The following is a 20816-nucleotide window of genomic DNA, read 5'->3' on the forward strand; positions in this document are numbered from 1 at the left end:
GATTACATTTTTTTCATATTTCTTGTATTCTTATGTTGAATTTAATGCATCTGTTAGGAGGCATTTCTCTTCCACTCATACGGTTCTTTTTAGGGTATACTCTTCACTTGTCAAAGTGTTCTAGAGTGATCTAGGTTGAGACCCCCTTGTAAGCCTGGTATCCACAGCCTTTGTGTTAATTCTGTTTTTGCTGTAGCAATGTATGTCCATGAGTGAGACCTGAGGGCCCACCCCTAGCCATTTCTACTTGGGCCTGGGTGTTAGTCTGGGTTTTTGTCTCTTCTCTTCTTTGTATTAAAGTATAGCTGAAGTTTGAGTGTCGTTAATTTGTGGAACAAGTTGCACTATCTTTTGGTTGAGTTTAGTTCAGCAACAGAGTCTCTACCTTGAGAACTTGTAGTGTCCCAGTAAGTTTCCAGTACCTAATAGAATATGGAGAGACAAACAATAGTAACAACCAATGCAAGCAGTATACAGCATTAAAATAAATACCTGGTTCCTACTATGACATCTATAAGGTTAATTACCACAAAACCCAGAAACGATGGGGTCAGCAATTGCCAACAGCAAAAACAGTAAGTAACCATAAACTAGAACTGGCATCAAAGCAAACAGTAGGTGTCAACTATGTCATCCATAACAGCAGCATGAATGGTGGGGGCAGGAGTTTTAGAAACCAATTAGTACTAAAATATGGTCAAAATTAGTTAATTAAGGGAAAAGAATATGTGCTAGGAAGGTGAAAAGATGTTTACAATTTTAAAAAGTGAACAAAGAATGGAAAAGAGATGTAGCAGATGATGGTTATAAGGAAGGAGAAGAAAAAATCTGAAAAACAACATAAAAGTAGAAAGAGAGAATAGGAGAATTTGACTATTAGGAGGAAAAGATAAGAGAGAAAGAGAAAATAATAAAATAAAACCAAAACATACAAACCAAAAACACTAACCCTCAAAATGCAAGGCAAGGAAAACTACACTTTAAAAAATGAGACAAATATGTATGTATGTATGTATATATACATAACTCATGAACCAGTCAACACATCAAGAATTTAAAAGGAAAGAAAAGAGGGCTGGGGAGATAGCTCAGCTGGTAGAGTGCTTGCCTTGCAAACACAAGGCCCCGAGTTTGATCCCCAGTACCACAAAAAAAAAAAAAGGAAAGAAAAGAAAACTTTTTAAAATATTTTTTGTTGTTGTAGATGGACATGATACCTTTATTTTATTTATTTTTATGTGGTGCTGAGGACCAAACCCAATGCCTCACACATGCTTGGCAAGTGTTCTACCACTGAGCCACAGCTACAACACAAGAAAAATATTCTTAATAAAAAATGAAGGAATCGTCTCCACTGATGTGGTCAAGATAATCGACAAGAATGGTCAGTCTCTATGTCCAACTGTCTTTCTTCCCATTTCTTCTTAGGCAATGTACTGAGAGAAAGGAAGGGCTGAGGGTTATGAACCCCTTCCTCTTTTTGTGTTGCTCCCCAAGCTGGAGTGTCCTAAGACTGAAGCTGGTTGAAATAAATCTCAGCTTCCCTTCTCACCGGTATAAGGTAGTATGGAATGGGAAGTACTATCAGTTGGAGTTTTGTCTGCACAGACTGGATGGATGCAGTCTCAGGAAGGGGCTACTTCAGTGTTCTATGAATGGTGGTTCTTTGGCTGGAGTTTAGGTCTAATTAAGCCTTATGGGTTTTGTTGGGTGGCACCTTCTCTGGAGAGATTAGATCAACACATTGCTAGGGCCTGGTGGTTGCCAATCTCTGTCAGGAGTCTGTATCTCAGGAGCCTCCCAAGAAGGTTACTTATGGAGCAGGGGAGCCAATCCTCCACACACTCTGCTGCCCACAGCATTCACACCCACTTGTTTTGATTCTCTACTCACTTCAGCTGGTCATGTGAGCTGCCCAACCCAAAGGGAAAGCAAGTCAGGCTCCCCTTTGCTTTTCTGAATTGAATCCCCTGGGCACATTCTTCTCTGTGCCTGTTTAATTCCCATTCTTCTAGATGCACCCTCGACCACATGGTAGGTACTTGCTGGGACAACGTGCAGTGTTTGCTATGACCTCCTGGCTCCATGGCAGTAGCTGCATTGTGGCTGCCTCAAGATGGCTCCGCCTCAGCGCTCCATGACCAGATGGGAAACATGGGGCAGTTTTCAAACACCAGTTCACAGTACAACCTCAGTTGTACAGTACAAGTTCAGGTTGCCTTGTTCTTTTCCTTTTTTTTTTTGGTACTGGGGATTGAACTCAGGGCACTTGATCACTGAGCCACATCCCCAGCCCTATTTTGTGTTTTATTTAGAGACAGGGTCTCACTGAGTTGCTTAGGGCCTTGCTAAGTTGCTGAGGCTGGCTTTGAACTCACAATCCTCCTGCCTCGGCCTCCCGAGCTGCTGGAATTACAGGTGTGCACCACTACACCTGGCCAGGCTTTGCTGATATCAGGTTTTTTCATTCAATCTGTCCATTGTGTTTTTCTCTGTATTATCCCTCCCCTCTGGTGAACCAGCAACCTGAATGGCTTGGCTCTAATGTACTCTTCCTTCTTTGTTTAATATACCCAAATTCTGAGTCTCTAAGATACTCTGAATATCCATTATGGAATTTTAGTGAAATTCCTTTCACCCAACTTGCTGAGAAGCTGCTTGAATCCCTAGCCACAGAACAAGTAGGAATGTAGTCGTCTTCTATTCCACCATCTTGAATCTTCCTCTATTTCTTGCTATCCATGAGAAGACCTAGAAAATAAAAGGAGTAGATTTCAAAAAATGAAAAGAAACAAGAGTTTCTTCCATTAGAGTTGACAAATGAAAAATTTTGATGTTTAAAGATTGGTATTCAAGGTACCAAACTACTAATATAAACTTAGATTTAAAAAAATCTCCTTCCCTCAAATTCATGTTAGATATATTTAAAATAATAATGAATGCCATTTTATGGTTTATATTTTTCTGAGGGCTCTGTTTTACCTCCAGAATAAGGTCTGTCCTAACATTGCCTCATCTTACCTTTTGAACTTACTTCTAATTCCCTACTACCTGTGCAGCGTACTTACCATGCTGGGTTTAGACCTGTATCCTTAAATACTCTTTTATGGTTTTTGTGTATACTGTTTGCTTCACCTGGATTGTCTTCTCTGCCCGCTTTCTTCACAGTGCAAACCTGTATTCATCCTTCAAGATTCAGCTCAAGGGCTAGGGTTGTGGTTCAGTGGCTTGCTTAGCATGTGTGAGGCCCTGGGCTCAATTTTTAGCACCACATATAAATTTAGATAAAGGTCCATTGAAAATTTTTTAAAAAATCTTTAAAAAGATTCAGCTTAAATATCTTACTTTCTCTTAGTATTTTTCCTAATTCAGCATGTAAAATTGTTCCTTATCTTTGTTCTGATAGTACAAATGTACTTTTTTATTGATACTGCTTATATATCTTCCTTGTCAATTTGTCTCCCTGTATAGGCTGGTGGCTAATTTGAGCCACAGAGCTGTACTTCACAGATTTTCATATCTTTGGAATTGAACTCCATGCTCACTGAGATAGGACTGCCAGCATTGAATTTCAGCCTCTGTGCCTTTATTTCCATTCTTGTCCCTATCTAGGTGCCTTTGATCTTCATTCTTTCAGTTCAAACCTTGCCTAATTTTTGTGGCCTACTTCCTCCATAAAGCCTTCACTGACTAATGTAATGGTAGAAATTTTAACTGGTTTGCTTTAGAGAAAGGAGTTTGCCCTTAATAGTTTAATTTATCTTTAAATTTCTAAGCATTGGTTACTATTAAAAAGAGGGGCTATGTGTACCACCTTGTTTTATGCTTATTTCAACAATCTTACCTAGAGATTCTTAACTATTTCTTTCTACTCCTGCCCCCCCCCCGAAACCAAAGTAACTACAATCTTTACTGAATGGAAGGCCTTTTAAAATGGGGACTGTCATGTATTTTGACATAAAAATTTGGGATCCTTCCTGGAATACTGTTTTTTTTTTCCTGGAATAGTTGAATAACTTTTATCTTACATTTCAAGAAAAGGTTCATTTAGAATTTCTACATTCTGTTTGGGAACAGTTTAAAAAGATCTCTACTTCATGTGCCATTAGAGTTTGGTATTTGGAATTATCTTTTAACTTAGCACCAGGTGCAGCGAAGCATGGTGAGCACATGGAGTTTATTTTCCTGATGTATGTGAGATTTTTTTTCCCCATATGATATCTCCTTTGAAGTACAAACTGACTCTCTCCTTTTTTTTTTTTCCTTTGGCTGCCAAGGATTGAACTCAGGGTCACCACTTAAGCACTGAGCCACATGCCCAGCCCTATTTTGTATTTTATGTAGAGACAGGGTCTCACTGAGTTGCTTTGCACCTCATTTTTGCTGAGGCTGGCTTTGAACTCACCATCCTCCTGCCTCAACCTCCTGAGCCGCTGGGATTACAGGCATGTGCCACCACACCTGACACAAACTCACTCCTTTATTTTCTCATTATCTGTATAAAATAGAATATATAAACGTACCTATTGTACAGTTGAGCAGACAGTGATATATCCACGATCACTCACCACTTATTTATAGTGCCAAGCCTAGAATTCTATTATTCCATTTCTGTTGATTTTTTAAAGTAGCTCAGTAAATATGAGAAAGGAAGAGATGCATGCTTAGTTCTCTCTGTTATGCTGTGGACTAATAAATTGAAGATTTTTATAGTTGGCTGCAGCTTAGACTTTTACCTCATGGTTTCTAAGAATCCATAATTAGGCCAGATTGCAAATATGAATATTTTGTATAAAATTTTCTTCTGAACAGTGAAAGTTTTAAGTATGCTTTTTACCTAGAAATTAATGCTTTATTGGGTAAATTTGGGTTTAGTGTGCTTATGTAGTAAAATATCAATATGAGTATTAATAGCATTTAACAGCTACTTAAAATTTGGGGGAATAGATTATTAGAATCTGGAACTTGAATGAAGGGATTTATCTGTAAGGGTATGAGAGATAATATCTGTGAAATGTAGGTGTGCAGCATTTCATAAAGCAATGCCTTGGTACTAGGAAAAATTCCCATTTTACAGCATTGCACAGTGGCACATACCTATAATTCCAGTAACTCAGGAGGCTGAGGCAGGAGGCCTTGACGATTTAGCCAGACCTGTCTCAAAATTAAAAAAAAATAAAAAGGGCTAATACTCAGTAGTACACCTGTATCCCCGATACCATTAATTAAGAACTCTGATTTACAGATAAAGTACTCTTAAGAGGGCTAGGGGTCATAGGAAAGACAGTAGGATAAATTGGACATAACTTTCCTATGTTCAGTATGAATATACAACCAGTGTAACTTAACATCATGTACAACCACAAGAATGGGAAGTTATACTCCATGTATATATGACATGTCAAAATACACTTTACTGTCTTGTATATCTAAAATAATAATTTTTAAAAAGGGCTAGGGGTGCAGCTCAATGGTTGAACTCTTGCCTAGCATTTGCAGGGACCTGGCTTCATTTCCCAGTAAAGCATACTGCAAAAAAAAAAAAAAAAAAAAAAAAAGAAGCAGGGGGAAGCTTAGAAATACTGAGTAACTCACTAGTTTCTCACAGTGAGTAGATATATTAGTGTCAGAATTAGAACACAACTCTGTCCTGTCACTAGAACTTATGCTGTTAACCATTATGTTTCACTAGTTGATATCTTGAGATCTGGAACTTGGTTTTCATTGAATTCAAAAATATTGATTGAATATAATAGCCCCACCTCTTAAGTACTGATTGTGTCTTCAATGACTATGGTTTGAAAGCATCACTTAAAAGTTCAAGGGTGGAAAACTTAATCCTCAAATTCATATATTGATGGTGTTTAAAGGTGGGGCCTTTGAGAAGTAATTAGTAGTAGATGAGGTTGTGAGGGTTGGACCCCTATGATGGAATTACTGACTTTAAAAGAGGTAGAAGAACCCAAGGTAGAATAGTGACTCTATTTTGCCTGCCTTCACCATTTTATAACACAGCTGTGAGGTCCTCACCAGACATGGGTGCCATGTTTTTGACTCTCTCAGTCTCCAATATCATAAACTAAATAAATCTAGGTTCTTTATAAAAAAAAAATTGATTGAGTACCTACTGTGTATTAGTCGCTGTTCTGGGAATCAGAGATATAAATGAACAACGGAGGCAAATCTATTATAAAGCCTACATTTTTGTGAAAGAAGATAAAATAAGTACATTTTGTAACATTCCAAGACAATTTTTAAAACCACTGTATCTAGTTATAATTGACATTCAAAAATCAGTACACATTTAATACACAATTTGATGAGTTCAGAGATAAGTGTACAACCATGAAACCATCACCACAACCTATGCCATTAACCTATACATTGATTGCAAAAGTTTTCCCTTACCCTCTTATTTACTATTTGTTTTAAGAGCACTTAAAATCATTTAAGATCAACACTCTGTATTTTTATGTTTTTATTAGTGCATTATAGTTATACATAATAGCAGGGTTCTTTTAGAAATAATCATTCCATATGCATGGAATATAATTTGCTCCATTTCAGTTCCCAGTACTTCCTCTTTCCCTCCCCTCCTCCTTCCCCCTGCTCTTCTTCCTCTAATCCATTGAACTTCCTTCTGTTTACTTATAGTTTTTTAATTGATGCTTTACAGACATACATAAAGTTGAAATTCACTGTGTTATATTCATATATGTGCATAGCATAATTTGGTCAGTTTCATTCCACAGTTCCTCTTTTCCTGTCCCTTCTCCCTCCCTCTTTATCTCCTTCCTTTACTGAACTGATCTCTCTTCTATTTTCATGGGATTCCTACCCACACACACACACACCCTTTTCCCCTTATTTTACTCTAGCTTCCACATATCAGAGAAAACATTCAACCCTTGACTTTCTGGGACTGACTTATTTCACTTAGTACCATGTTCTCCATTTCCATCCTTTTATCAGCAAATGCCATATTTCATTCATTTTTATGGCTGAGTAAAACTCCATTTTGTAAATATATCACATTTTATTTATCCATTCATCTGTTGTCATACACCTGGGCTGTTTCCATAACTTGGCTATTGTGAATAAACGTTGATGTGGCTGTATCACTATACTATGCTGATTTTAGGTCTTTTGGATATATACTGAGGAGTATAATAGCTGGATTATGTGATGGTTCCTTTCCTAGTCTTTTGAAGAATCTCCATACTGCTTTCTAAAGTGGTTTTACTGGGGCCGGTGAGATAGCTCAGTTGGTTGAGTGTTTGCCTCGCAAGCACAAGGCCCTGGGTTCAATCCCTAGCACCAATAAATTAATTGATTAATTAAGTAAGTAAGTGGTTTTACTAATTTGTAGTCCCACCAACAATGTATGAACATTCAATAAATTTTTAAGTATACAGTTCAGTATTAACTATAGTCATTATGCTATACAGTAGATCTCTGGGACTTATTATTTTGTATAACTGAAACTTTGTACTTTTTGACTAATATTGTCCTGTTTTCTCCTCCCTGAGCTATTGGCAACCACCATTCTACTCTCTGCTTCTGTATCATGCAGTATTTGTCCTTCTGTATTTAACTTATTTCACTTAGCATAAAGAAATGACAGCATTTTCTTTATGAAGACTGAAAAATAACCTATCATGTATATGCAACATTTTTTAATCTATTCATCCATTGATGGACATTTTGGTTACTTGTGTGATCTGGCTATTGTGAGTAATGCTTCAATGAATATGAGAGTACAGATCTCTCTTTGAAATCTTGGCTTTAATTCCTTTGGATATATATCAGGAAGTGGGATTACTAGTTCAATTGTTAGTTCTGTTTTTAATTTTTGAGGAATTTCCATACTGCTCTTCATAGTAGCACCAATTTACACCAATAGTACACAAGAGTTACCTTTTCTCCATATTCATGCCAACACCTATTTTTTTTATAATAGAATTCTAACAGGTGTTGGGAAATATATCATTATATAGTTAATGACGGTGATGTTGAGTGCCTTTTTATCTATTGACCATTTGTATACCTTCTTTGGAAAAATGTCTGTTCAGTTCCTTTGCCCATTTTTAATTGTTTTATTTTTTTAATTTTGTGGTATTAGGGATTGAACCCATGGGTGCTCTACTGCTGATTGCAGTACTGAATTTGCAGACATTTTGTTTGTTTTTTATATTTAGACAGGTTCTCACTAAGTTGCACAGGCTGTCCTCTTAACTTGTGATCCTCTTGCTTCAGCCTCCTGAGTTGCTAGGATTACAAGCATGCAACACACACCCCTTTTTAATTGGGTTATTTGATTGGGGTTTGGTTTAGTTTTTTGCTTTTATTTGTAGGAGTTCCTTATATATTTTGGATGTTAACCTTTATCAGATTGGTTTGTAAATATTTCCTCCCATTCCATAGTTGTATTTTCGTTTGGTTGGTTGTTTACATTTTGTGCAGAAAACTCTTTAGTTTGATGTGCAGTAGTCATCCCTTATCCATGGGGAATACATTCCATGACCCCCAGTGAGTGCCTGAAACCATGGATATTGCAAGTTTATATGCCATGGTTTTTTTTTGTGTGTACAGACCTACGATAAAGTTTAATTTATAAATTAGGCACAGGCCAAGCATTTTGGCGCACATTTATAATACCAGCAACTCAGGAAGCAGAGACAGGAGGATGGCAAGTTCAAGCCCAGCCTCAGCAATTTAGCCCCTGTCTCAAAAAAAAAAAAAAAAAAAAAAAAAAAGAGCTAAGGATGTAGCTCAGTGGTACAGCATCCCTGGGGTAAACCACCAGTACAATCAATCAATAAGTCAGTAAGATTAACAATAATAATAATAAAATAGAACAGTTACACCCATATACCATAATAAAGCTTATATAAATATGGTATTTCTCTCTCGAAAGAGTTAAAACAAATAACTTTTGAACCACAGTTGACTGCTGCTAGCTGAAACTGCTAAAAGCAAAACTAAGAATAAGGAAGCTACTACTGTAGCTCTACTATTTTTACTTCTTTTTTGTATGTGCTTTTGGTGTCATATCCAAGAAATCATTGCCAAGCCCAATGTCAAGAAGCATTTTCCTTGTTTTTTCTAGACCTTACATTTAAGTATTTCATCCATTTTGAGTTGATTTTTGTGAATGGTGTAAAATAAGGGTCCAAGGTCATTCTTTTGCATGTGGATATGAGAAGGTAATACGTTTCATGTAGAAAAGATAAAACAACTAAAGTAGGGTGGTATGGGGCAAATAAGGTGGGCAAGCAAAGCTTCACCAAGAGTTTGTCATTTGAGCAAAATCTTAAAGAGGTGAGGAAATGATCATATGGCTATCTGAAAGAGAAGACCATTCCAGGTAAAGGAAGCAACAAGTGAAACTGCTATAAAGTAGGAGTTCTGTTGTGTTCAACAAACAGTGGCATGACCTGGGTAACTGGAGCCAGTGAGCAAGAGGAAGAGAAGCAGCAAATGAAGTCACAGAGGTGTGGATTGGGATAGGGATCAGAACATGTAGGCCATTGCAAGGGCTTGGCTTTTGCTCTGAGAAAGGTGAGAGCCAATGCAGGGTTTTTGAAAACAGAATGACATAATCTGACATTTTAAAAGGATCATTCTAGCTTCTATACTGAGAATAAGACATTTCTTACTTTTATGGTCTATTCATTTTGGTATCCCAAATAATCAACACAGTATGTGGTATACAGTAAGTCTACTAAGTATCAAAAGCTTTATAATTTTTCAAAACTGCCCAACTTTAGACCACTTAGTCACACTACCATGTGGCAGAATAGTCCAACTTTAAAATGACATTTTTAGATAATCAAGAGATAGGTTGAACATCCCTAATCTGAAAATCTAAAACCTGAACTATTCTAAAATCCAAAACATTTTTAAGCCACAAACATTACACAAGTGGAAAATTCCATGTCATTAAACTGTATTTCATGCACAAAATTATTAAAAATATTGAGGGGCTGGGGGTTGTAGCTTAGAGATAGAGCAAATGCTAACCATGCACAAGGCCCTGGGTTCAATAACCAGCACCTACCAAAAGTGTTATTTATGGGGGGGTGGTAAAAATTTCCTTCAGGCTATAATAAGACCTATGTGAAACACAAATGAATTTTATATTTAGATTTGGTTTCCATCCCCAAGATATTCTCATATATGTACAAATTTTTTTAACTTTATATTTTTAAAAAATTGATTTCTGGTTCCAAGCATTTCTGATAAGGGATATTCAACCTATACTTGAATATGGATTAGGTACTAGATGATGTAAATGGTATTTTTAGTTGTGATAATGACATGGTAGTTATATTTAAAAGAGCATATCAGTTGAAGATATACATAGAAGTATTTACTGATAAAATAATTAGTGTCTAGATGTTGCTTTAAATGCTCCACCAAAAATGGATAAAAATGAAAGGATTGGTGGTTCAAGATTGCTGAAATGTTAATTACTAAAGCAGGTGATGGATGCATGGGGTTGATTATATTATATGGGGCTTATTCATTTGCTTGGCACAATGAATATAAGCTTTTTTATATTCATTCATATTTTTGTATATATTAGATATGTCTATAATAAAGCTTTACATATATTTTTTATTATCTCAATCTCCCTCCCTCCTTCATTTGTTGAATATTATATGTATACACATACCTAGAAAAATTGTATAATATTTTACTTTAAATTTCTACCTTTAATAATTTATCATGAGGAAATAATTTGATATGGCCAAAGATATAAGTAAAAATACATTCATCTAGGTGTTCTAATAATAGCTAACATTTGAAAAAGCTAAATTTCTAATGATTTAAACATAAACTATAATATAATCCATACAGTAGAATACTGTGCAGCCCCTAAATTGTTTTCAAAGGCTATGTAATAGCATTAAAAATCTTCACAATAAATAAAGTAGAAAATGCACAATGGAAAAATATATACAATATTACCCTGTGACGAAAAAGGTAAGATTTAAGGAAATATGCTGAATTATTAATAATATTATCTCTAGTTAATAGAATTTTAGTTCATTTTAATTTGATTTGTCTCTTAAAATTTATTTAATAAACTTATCTACTTTTATTAAGACAAACAGAAGATACTTTTATAAAAAGTCTCAACTTTGAACTTTTTTTTAATATTTTTTAAGATGTTGATAGACCTTTATTTCATTCATTATTTATATGTGGTGCTGAGAATCGAACCCAGTGCCTCACACATGCTAGTCAAGCACTCTGCCACTGAGCCACAACTCCAGCCCTCAACTTCAAACTTTTTGACCCAGTATTACTCCTTAAAGAAATAGTCAAAGTGGGATAAACATTCATGTCCTAGAACATTCTTTGAATTGCTGCTTATATTAAAGGAATTGGAAATGTCTAGGTGATCAGCTAATAGAGAATGATTAAATTATGGTGCATTGACGTGTGGCCAGTAAGTGTTTTCAAAGTGTAAAATGGAGAAAATTCTCATGGTCTAAAAAAAGAAGATGTCAAATTTTGTATACAATATGATTTCAGTTATGTTTTTAAAAATGAAAGATTGAAGATGGTCAAAATGTAAGCAGATTGTGGGTGATATTGGTTTTAGCTGTTCTAGTTTCTAGATTTTCTAAACTGTCTATACTGATCATGTACTACTTACAATAAAAATCTTTTGAAAAATATTTTGAAATAAGGTAGAATGCAGGGAGAAGAAAATGGGTATTTGAGGAGAAAGAGGCATGGAATCACTGCTAGGGAAAATCTGCTAAGAAGTGATTGAAAAGTAAATGATAGTTTAAAAAGAAGTTGACTTTTTTGTAATGGGGCAAGACCATTTAGTTTTATGTCTTTGATAGTGCTCACTAATCTGGCAGCAGAAATTAGAGGTAAAAGTTTTAGTTATCTAGGATTAGGTGAGCTTGGGAAAAGGTCTCAAAGCCTATGTTGCTGGTCTACTTCCGTAGCTGATGTGAAAAAGTTTTTGTAAATGGTGAAGTTCTAGAGAGGACTGGATGTGTAACTCAGTGGTAGAGCACTTGCCTAGCATGCATGAAGTCCTGGTTTTGAACTCCTGGACCACAAACAAGCAAACAACTAGACAAAGAATGGTAGTAATTTTTATCTATCCAATGGCCCCTGTTCTAGTTCAAGCCCTCATTATTCTTAATCTTATTGATTGTTCTTCCTGCTCCACTGGCTCTCTCCAAACTGTCTTTGTCATTTTCTGGAGTTCTCTTTCTAAAGTACCAGTCAAATAATTTTATTCCTTTTCAGAACCCTATGTTGGCTCTCCATTGTCTTAGAGTGTTCATTCTTTTAAGCCTCGAATTCAAGACCCTTTATGATGTGGTCTCAAAGTAGCTTTCTACCTTAATCCCTTACTGTGTCTCCATAAACTTTTTCTATCCTCATCATTCTACCCACACTTCTGTAAATATGAAGGCTTAATGAGCACTCCATATTTTTGCTCATTCTATATCCTGTAGAACAGCTGAGGGACAAATCTGGACTAATTAGATGACTTATATTCCTGCTTTGCTTCTGCTGTTCACAGGTGGCTGTGTGATGTTTAATATGTTATTTTAACCTCTTTGAACCTCAGGTTCTTTCCTGATTTCTTCATAATGTTAATATCTACCTCATAGAGTTGCTAGGATTCATTCAGATAATGAATACAAAAAGCATGTTATAACTAAATGCATGGCACACATGTATGGCATTATTTTCTACCTGGCTTTCTGGTGTTTTTGACTTTAAATAACTTAAACCAACTGAAAAAGGCTTAAACAATGAGGAAAAGTCTATAGGTAAGGCTGTACCAGGATTGGTTAATTCAGCAGCTCAGTAGTAGCATCAGGGACAGAGGATCCTACCACCTTCCTGCTTTTTGCTCTGTTGTTTAGTTCTCTTGGGCTTTTTCCCTCATGGTCCCAAGATGGCCACTATAGTTTTAGGTGTCACGTGCACACAACAATGTTTAGAGACAAGAAAGTAGAAGGTCTCTTAAGTATGCTCCTTTTTAAGAGTGAGAAAATCCCTCTATATAAGACTCCCTTTATTCTCACCACCCCCATAATTTTCTCCCTTTGTCTAATTGACTAAAAGTGTAGCATATGTCCATACCTAAACCAGCCATCATTGGGAAAGGGAATGAGCTCATCTTAATTAACTTAAACCAATCATGACTCATTGCCTGGTGCTGGCCCCTGTCTTTCCTGAAGAAACAGATGCTCAGAAAAGGATGAAGTAGGGACTTTGTTAGGGAGGGAGAAGATTGTGATAGCAGGGTATACATAGAGATATAGATGTATTGATAGATCTAAATATATATCTATCTAGAATGATCTATCTTAGGGAATGATCTTGGTTTATTAGAGCAAGGAGATGAAAAGAAGTCATAAAAAGTAGATCAACATAAAATGGAATTTGATTTTAGTGGCTTATGATTTCATTTTGGGCACTGATGACAGAACAGGTGGGGTGCGGAGAGTAAGAAGTGTTGGTTTTGCTAGTTCTACACCTCTGTTTTAAAGTTTATCTTTATATTTAAATAGGTATGCAGTGGAACTGAAGAAGACCCTGATGACAAAAACGCACCCTTTCGCCAAAGGCCATTTTGCAAATACAAAGGACACACTGCTGATCTCCTCGATCTTTCATGGTCTAAAGTAAGATATTATTATTGGAAATTGTGTATTAATTCTGTATAACTATGAATTTAAGATAAGAACAGTTTTATTTGTATCATTATTACACTGTCAAGTGTTTCGATGTTCTTATATCCTTTGTGCGAGTTATCTACAAATTAAGTTTAAAAAAAGAGCTATTAGGGCTGGGGAGATAGCTCAGTCGGTAGAATGCTTGCCTTGTAAGCACAAGGCCCTGGGTTTGATCCCCAGCACCAAAAAAAAAAAAAAAGACCTATCAAGTTGGGCTAATAAGTAAATATTTATATTATGGGTTCTATCTAGATCTATCTGTACATTTGTTATGTTTTGCTTTTATTATAAGCAGTAATTCTGCAAAATATATTTCCTCAGCAAAATGAATATGATTTTTACTGTGAGGATGAAGTCCTAAATATCTCATCAAGCCTAATTTGATGTTAATTGGCTAAAATTCATGAAATTATTAATTTTTGTTAAACAGTTTGTGATTTTTTTCCTTATAGAAAAATTATTTCCAAAGTAAAGAGGCTCTTTTGCCATGAAATATTTTAAAAGTCTTGTGAAAATTTAAAGAGATGTTTTAAATTTTATATAAGGTATTAGAAGCATGAAAACTTAGAATTTTTGCATGACATCTTACACTTTCTCCATATTAAAATTTGCCAGTAATCAGAATCTTTAAAATATTAAGAATTTAGGAAAGAAAATATTATTTAAAAGCCTGACTTGAGGAAAATAAACTGAGTTAACCAAATAATATCAGGGATACCAGTGGTACCCATATATTTTAACTATTTTAGGAGAACTTCATGTGGCACAGTTTTCATGTTGGCAAGTCAGGCTTTCCCCAAGCTCCAGCTTTGTTCTTGTGTCATACCTGTTTAGATGTTCTGGGTACATAGCATCTCCCTTAATCTCTCAAAACAAGCTTAGGTCTCACCTGATAGTTGATTTTGAAACTAAGTCCTAATTGTCTCTTTGCACTTCTTCCCTACCCTGAGTTGTCAGAAGATAGAAGTATGAGATATCCTTAATTTGATAATCACATTCATTTGTAATAATAAGTACAAATCATATAATTAGAAATTTTGCTTTCATTTTGCTTTTTAAAAGTGTTTTTTTCTGAAATGTAATACTAACTGAAAGATTTTTTTTAACTTTTAAAAAATATTTGCAGGGGGGCTGGGGATATAGCTCAGGTGGTAAAGTGCTTGCCTTACAAGCACAGGGCCCTGGGTTCAATCCCCAGCACCAAAAAAAAAAAAAAATTTGTAGGATACAATGTGATAATTCAATATATGTATATAATATGTAATGATTAAATCAGGGTAATTAGCATTTCCATCTCTTTAAATATTTTAAATTTTTTTTAGTTATAGATGGACGCAGTACTTTTATTTATTTACTTTTTATGTGGTGCTAAGGATCAAACCCAGTGCCTCACACGTGCTAGGCAAGTGCTCTACCACTGAGGTACAACCCCATCCCCTCCATCTCCTTAGACATTTAACATTTCTTTGTGTCAGGTGCTTCTGAACTCTTCTGTAGTTCTTTATAACATACGTAATAAACTGTGGAAAATTATAGACACCCTATACTGTGCTACAGAACACCAGTATTTGTATTTTGATACCTGTTATTCAACCATCCCTCATCCCCCTACCCTCCCACCCTTCCTAGCCTCTAATAACAACTTTTTAAGAAATTGGCTCATGCATTTGTGGGGAAAAGCAAGTTTAAAATTTGTAGGACAGGCCTTTAGGGTGAAAACAGCAGGAGTTAATGCTGCAATCTTAAAGCAGAATTTTTTTTGTTTTTATTTATTTTATTTATTTATTTTTTGCAGTACTGGCATCAAACCCCTTGTGCATGCAAGGCAAGCACTCTACTAACTGAGCTATATCCCCAACCCAAAGCAGAATTTCTTATCCTCTAGGAAACCTGTTTTTCCTCTCAAGACCTTGGGCTGATTAGATAAGGCCCCACCCATATGCTCAAGGGTTATCTCCTTAAAATCAACTGATAATAGATGTTAACTAAGTCTACAGAATATCTTCACAACAGCCACTAGAGAGGTGCTTGATTATACAGCTGGGTACTAAACCCTACACAGAATAACATAAAATCAACCATCATAGCTACCTTTTGATCAAAATTAACACCTGTTCTTTGAATTCCTTCTCCTTAACATTCCTCGCATTGGATCATTTGATGCTATTAATCTTTCTTGAAATGCTCTTCTTGGTTATGGAGCCTTATACTTTCTTGATATCCTCCCTGTCTCATTGACCATTCCCCTTTTTCCTTCATGGAAGAAATAGTAAAAAGAACATTACTTAGAACCTATGCAAATACACCTATATGAATGCCAGTACTTTTCGCTCACTCAAAACATATCTGTTTATCACTTTACCGCCTAATTAAGAACATGAACTCCGGAGCCAGGCTCCTGGGATTCATATCCTACCTAGTCTACCTCTTATAGTTTTGTAACCTTGGGCAAGTTCCTTAACCTCAGCATGCCTCATTAAGCATAATAAAAGTAGCTTCCTCAAAGAACTGTAGGGGAAGATTAATTGACCTAGTTAATACAAAGCACTTGTCTATAATATAGTAAATGCCCAATTAATATTACTTATTAAGGTGCCAGGTAGCAGTTTAGGCATTGATGACATAGGCAAAATGTAAATACATGTGCTATTTGTACCCTCAAATCCTATAAGGTCATTGATGTTTCCCTAGCAATAATTAAAAAAAAAAAAAAACGAAATTTGTGCAGGTTAACTAGCATACCTAAAGCCACATATCCAAGGAGTAAAGGAGTTAGGGTTCAACCCTCTTGGCTTTGGAGCATTCCTCTCTAGCCCATTCCTGTGTAATAGCAGCTAATCACCACATGGAAACAGAATTACAAAAATAACAAATGTTCTGCACATTACAAAGATTTAAGAAATCAAAATTTTTATACACTTTCTTCCTGGTATTCTTTCCAAATATTTTGGAGTTAACAGACATATTATTTAGTATCCATCTAGATATCTGCTTACTTCCAGTGGAAAAAATGTGCATTTTTGGTTTTTTTTTTGTGGTGCTGGGAATTGAACTCAGGGCCTTGTGCTTGGAAGGCAACCACTCTACCAACTGAGCTATATCCCCAGTCCTGAAAAATACGCATTTTTAAGGACTGGTGGCAGTTTGTGAACTGGCCCTTCCTGGTCTTTTTTTTTTTTTTTATTGCTAGCAGGGATTGAATTCAATGGTACACTTAACCACTGAGCCACATCCCCAGGCCCCCCCCCCACTTTTTTTTAACTCTTTGACAGGGTCTTGCTAAGTTGGTTAGAGCCTCATTAATTTGCTGAGTCTGGTTTTGAACTTGCAATCCTCCTGCCTCAGCCTCCTAAGCCACTGGGATTATAGGCATACAGCAGTGCCCCTGACTTTCCTGGTATGAATACTGCTCTGTGAAGAGATAAATACAGAAACCAAGATGAATCCTTTTAGAAATATTAATGGAAGTTTTTCAGAGTAATTTTTTGACTATTGAATCTAATCTTAAAAATTGGGCTTCTAGCCAAGTGGGGTGATACACGCCTGTAATCCCAGCTGCTTGGAAGGCTGAGGCAGGAGAATTGGACGTTCAAAGCCAACCTCAGCAATTTAGTGAGGTCCTTAGCAATTTAGCAAGACTGTGTCTCAAAATTTTTTAAAAACTTTAAAAAAGGTTGGGGATGTGGCTCAGTGATTGTGGTTCAATCCCTAGTACCAAAAAATAAAAAAGATTAAAAAAAAGAAATCTTCTACTTGTTTAATAAAAATCAGCCTTTATATTTTACATTACTTTTATTTTCATTTCATTCTTCTAGTTATTGTTTTGTATATTTTTAGTAGTTCTGGCCTGTGACTCACTGGAAATTAAAAACAAAAGCAGTCCTTTACCACAAATATTTTGGGATGTATTGGTCTAGATGAGTTATTTGAATGGAATTTCATCGCATTCTGGAATGGTCACCAAGACAAGGAAAAGTTGGGGAGAAAATTCACCAGTCTCTGGTTACCTTACTGGGGGAGTAGAAAAATTAATAATCATTTGAGACCAGATGCAGTGTCACATGCCTGCAATCCCAGTGACTGTGGAGGCTGAGGCAAGAGAATTGCAAGTTTGAGTCCAGCCTAAGCAACTCAGAAAGACTGTCTCAAAATAAAAAATAAATAGGACTGGGGATGAGACTCAGTGGTAGAGTATCCCTGGGCTCAGTCTCCAGTACTGCAAAATCATTGTCATCATCAGAGAATGTTCCAGATGTTTCCTGTATGTAAGCAGGTACCTAAGATGCAGCTGGACCCCAGGATTAAAAATCAGTGAGGAGAAGAGGAAAAATGCAGGACTGAGCATTAAAAGGACACATGCCAATTATATTGTATATGTTGTAATGACCAAAATTGGTTTGGGTTTGTTGATGTCCCTGCTGTATCTATTTTTAAATATTTTGAAATATTTTAAGAACTATTAAGAATAACTCTAAAAACTCATAATCGGTTTTCCATCTTTAGAAATGCAGACTTTGAGGGAATACTGGAAAGATGTTAGCCCAAGGACTTACCATTTCAGTCAGGAGGAAGAAGTTCAAAAGCTCTATTGTACAACATGGTGAATACAGTGAATATTCATGTTTTACATTCTTGAAACATGCTAAGAGAGTAGATTTTACATGTTCTCACCACAAAAATAAGTATACAGATAATGCATGTGTTAATTAACTTGATATAGCCATTGCACAATGTATACATATTTCAAATTATTATAAAGTGTAAATATATGCAATATTTATGTGTCAATTAAAAATCAAATAATAGACACTTTACAGAAGAAGACATACAGGCAATTAATAAATATATGAAAAAGTGTTCAACATCTCTAGTAATTAGAGTAATGCAAATTAAAATAACTTTAAGATTTCACCTTACTCCAATTAGAATGGCTGTTATCAAGAACACAAACCATAATAGTTGTTGGCGTGGATGTGGGGAAAAAAGCACACTTTTACATTGCTGGTGAAATTGCAAATTGGTGTAGCCACTCTGGAAAGCAGTGTGGAAAGCTTGGAATGGACCCACATTTTGACCCAGTTATCCCAGTCCTCAGTTTATACCCAAAGGACTTAAAATTAGCATACTACAGTAACAAAGCCACATCAATGTTTATAGCAGTTCAATTCACAATAACTAGATTGTGGAACCAACCTAGATGCCCTTCAACAGATGAATAGATAAAGAAACTCTGGCATATATACACAATGGAATATTATTCACCCATAAAGAAGATGAATAATATATTTGCAAATAAGTGGATGGAATTGGAGAATATCATGCTAAGTGAAATAAGCCAATCCCAAAAAACCAAAGGCCGAATGTTTTCCCTGATAAGTGGAGGATTATATATAATGGGGGTGGGGGAGGTGAGAGAAGAATGGAGGAACTTTAGATTATGTAGAAGGAAATGAGAGGGGGTATGAAAAATCATGGAATGAGACAGACAGACATTACATGTATGAACCTACATCGTGTACAACCATAGAAACAAAATGATGTACCCCATTTGTGTACAATGAATCAAAGTGCTGTCTGTAAAAAATAAAAAAATAATTTATAATAAAAAATCAAATAATAAATTGTAAAAAGGGGGATGAATAGTCCCCAAGGGTTTATCATATCCCTAACTCCCCACCCTGAGAGAGAAAAAGAACAAAATTTCTTCTGTTCTAAAACCCCATGCATGGAGTGCCTTTCTTTTACTCCATCTAACCAAAAATGTATTCATTCTTCAATGTATTTTTTTGAGTCCCATCTCCTTTATAAGGCAACTAAGGTAAATGTTGATTTGTTTCCTGCATTTTTTTTTTTTTGCAGTGCTGGGGTCACTGCATTTTTTTAATCACCTATCTTGTGCTTTTTTTTTTTTTCATGAACTCTCTTTTTACTTAACTCTTACCTATGTACATTTCTAGGTGTCGTTTGCAACAAGATTCTAAATCCCTCAAGGTTAGAGGCCTAATCTTTCACTGTTGGTTCTCTTCAACGTCTGTAATAATTAGTTTTTATAGTGGATTTTCCATTTCTTGAAGACTTATTTTATGCCAGTTAACAAGAATTATCTTAATAATTGTTAGAATAACAACCCCCACATGGTGGACAGGGTTTCATTTTGTAGATGAGGGGACTGGACTCTGTGATGTGTCTAAGGTCATAAAACTAGCTATGGATAGAACTTGATTTGCACCTAATTTCTTTGACTCCGAACGTCAGTGCTTAGTTTAAGAAGTTTATTTAATTTCACTGAGTAAGTATTAAATAGAAACCTCTTGACATATAGAACAAATCATAACATGTCTTCATCTTTACTGAATGTTTTAGGAATGTCTTCATATCTAGTTCATATGCTTATATTACCTCTTTTAGTTACACTACCTCTTCCAGCTTAAAGCAAGAACTCAATGAGACCCATTTTTGTTTAGAATGTTTTATTTTGGGTTTTGTATTGGGGATTAAACCCAGGACCTAGCACATACTAAGCACATGCTCTGCTGCTAAACCACATGCCCTTAGCCCTGAATAAAGCCAGTTTTTTTCGTGGTGCTGTGGATTGAACCCAGGACCTTGTGCAGCTTGTACCAACTGAGCTATATCCCCAGCCCTAAAACCAGTTTTAATGAGCAGTGTGCCGTAGGTTTATTTTTTATATAGTTGTTATTAATCAATAGAAAATAATAAAACTACATATACTCTTTTAAGCTTTTCTGGAACTGAGTGGATCGGAAAAGTAAAAATAATTGTTACTAGATGTTTCAAAGAATATTGTAAATCTTCCAAATTCTGTTTGTTTTTGGTACTAGGAATTGAATTCAGGGCCTCACACATGCTAGACAAGTCATTTAACCCTGAGCTATATGCCCAGCCCTTAAGTTCTATTTTTTTTAATTGTAAAGTATGCCATCTACCTAAAAACAGTTTTGCTACATAAATGTATACTTTTTAGAATAGTCAAAAACAGCATATCTATATCTCAGCATAATTACATATCCAAATCCATATTTGCAGTTAATGTTTTTACAGTGAGGAGTAAAGATTCTTTTTTTGTTT

At 35.6% G+C, this 20816-nt stretch overlaps 1 protein-coding gene across 1 annotated transcript in view; it reads left to right on the top strand.

The window, feature by feature from the left end:
• Positions 1 to 20816, top strand: part of Wdr44 (WD repeat domain 44) — a 100045-nt gene that overhangs the window by 67495 nt on the left and 11734 nt on the right. Inside the window, exon 13 of the mRNA XM_047536274.1 lies at positions 13563 to 13676. Within this exon, the coding sequence (XP_047392230.1) occupies positions 13563 to 13676 (114 nt within the window). The remainder of the gene's footprint in view (positions 1 to 13562; positions 13677 to 20816) is intronic.

The sequence above is a fragment of the Sciurus carolinensis genome, chromosome X (genome assembly GCF_902686445.1).
Source record: "Sciurus carolinensis chromosome X, mSciCar1.2, whole genome shotgun sequence".
Classification (NCBI taxonomy): domain Eukaryota; kingdom Metazoa; phylum Chordata; class Mammalia; order Rodentia; family Sciuridae; genus Sciurus; species Sciurus carolinensis.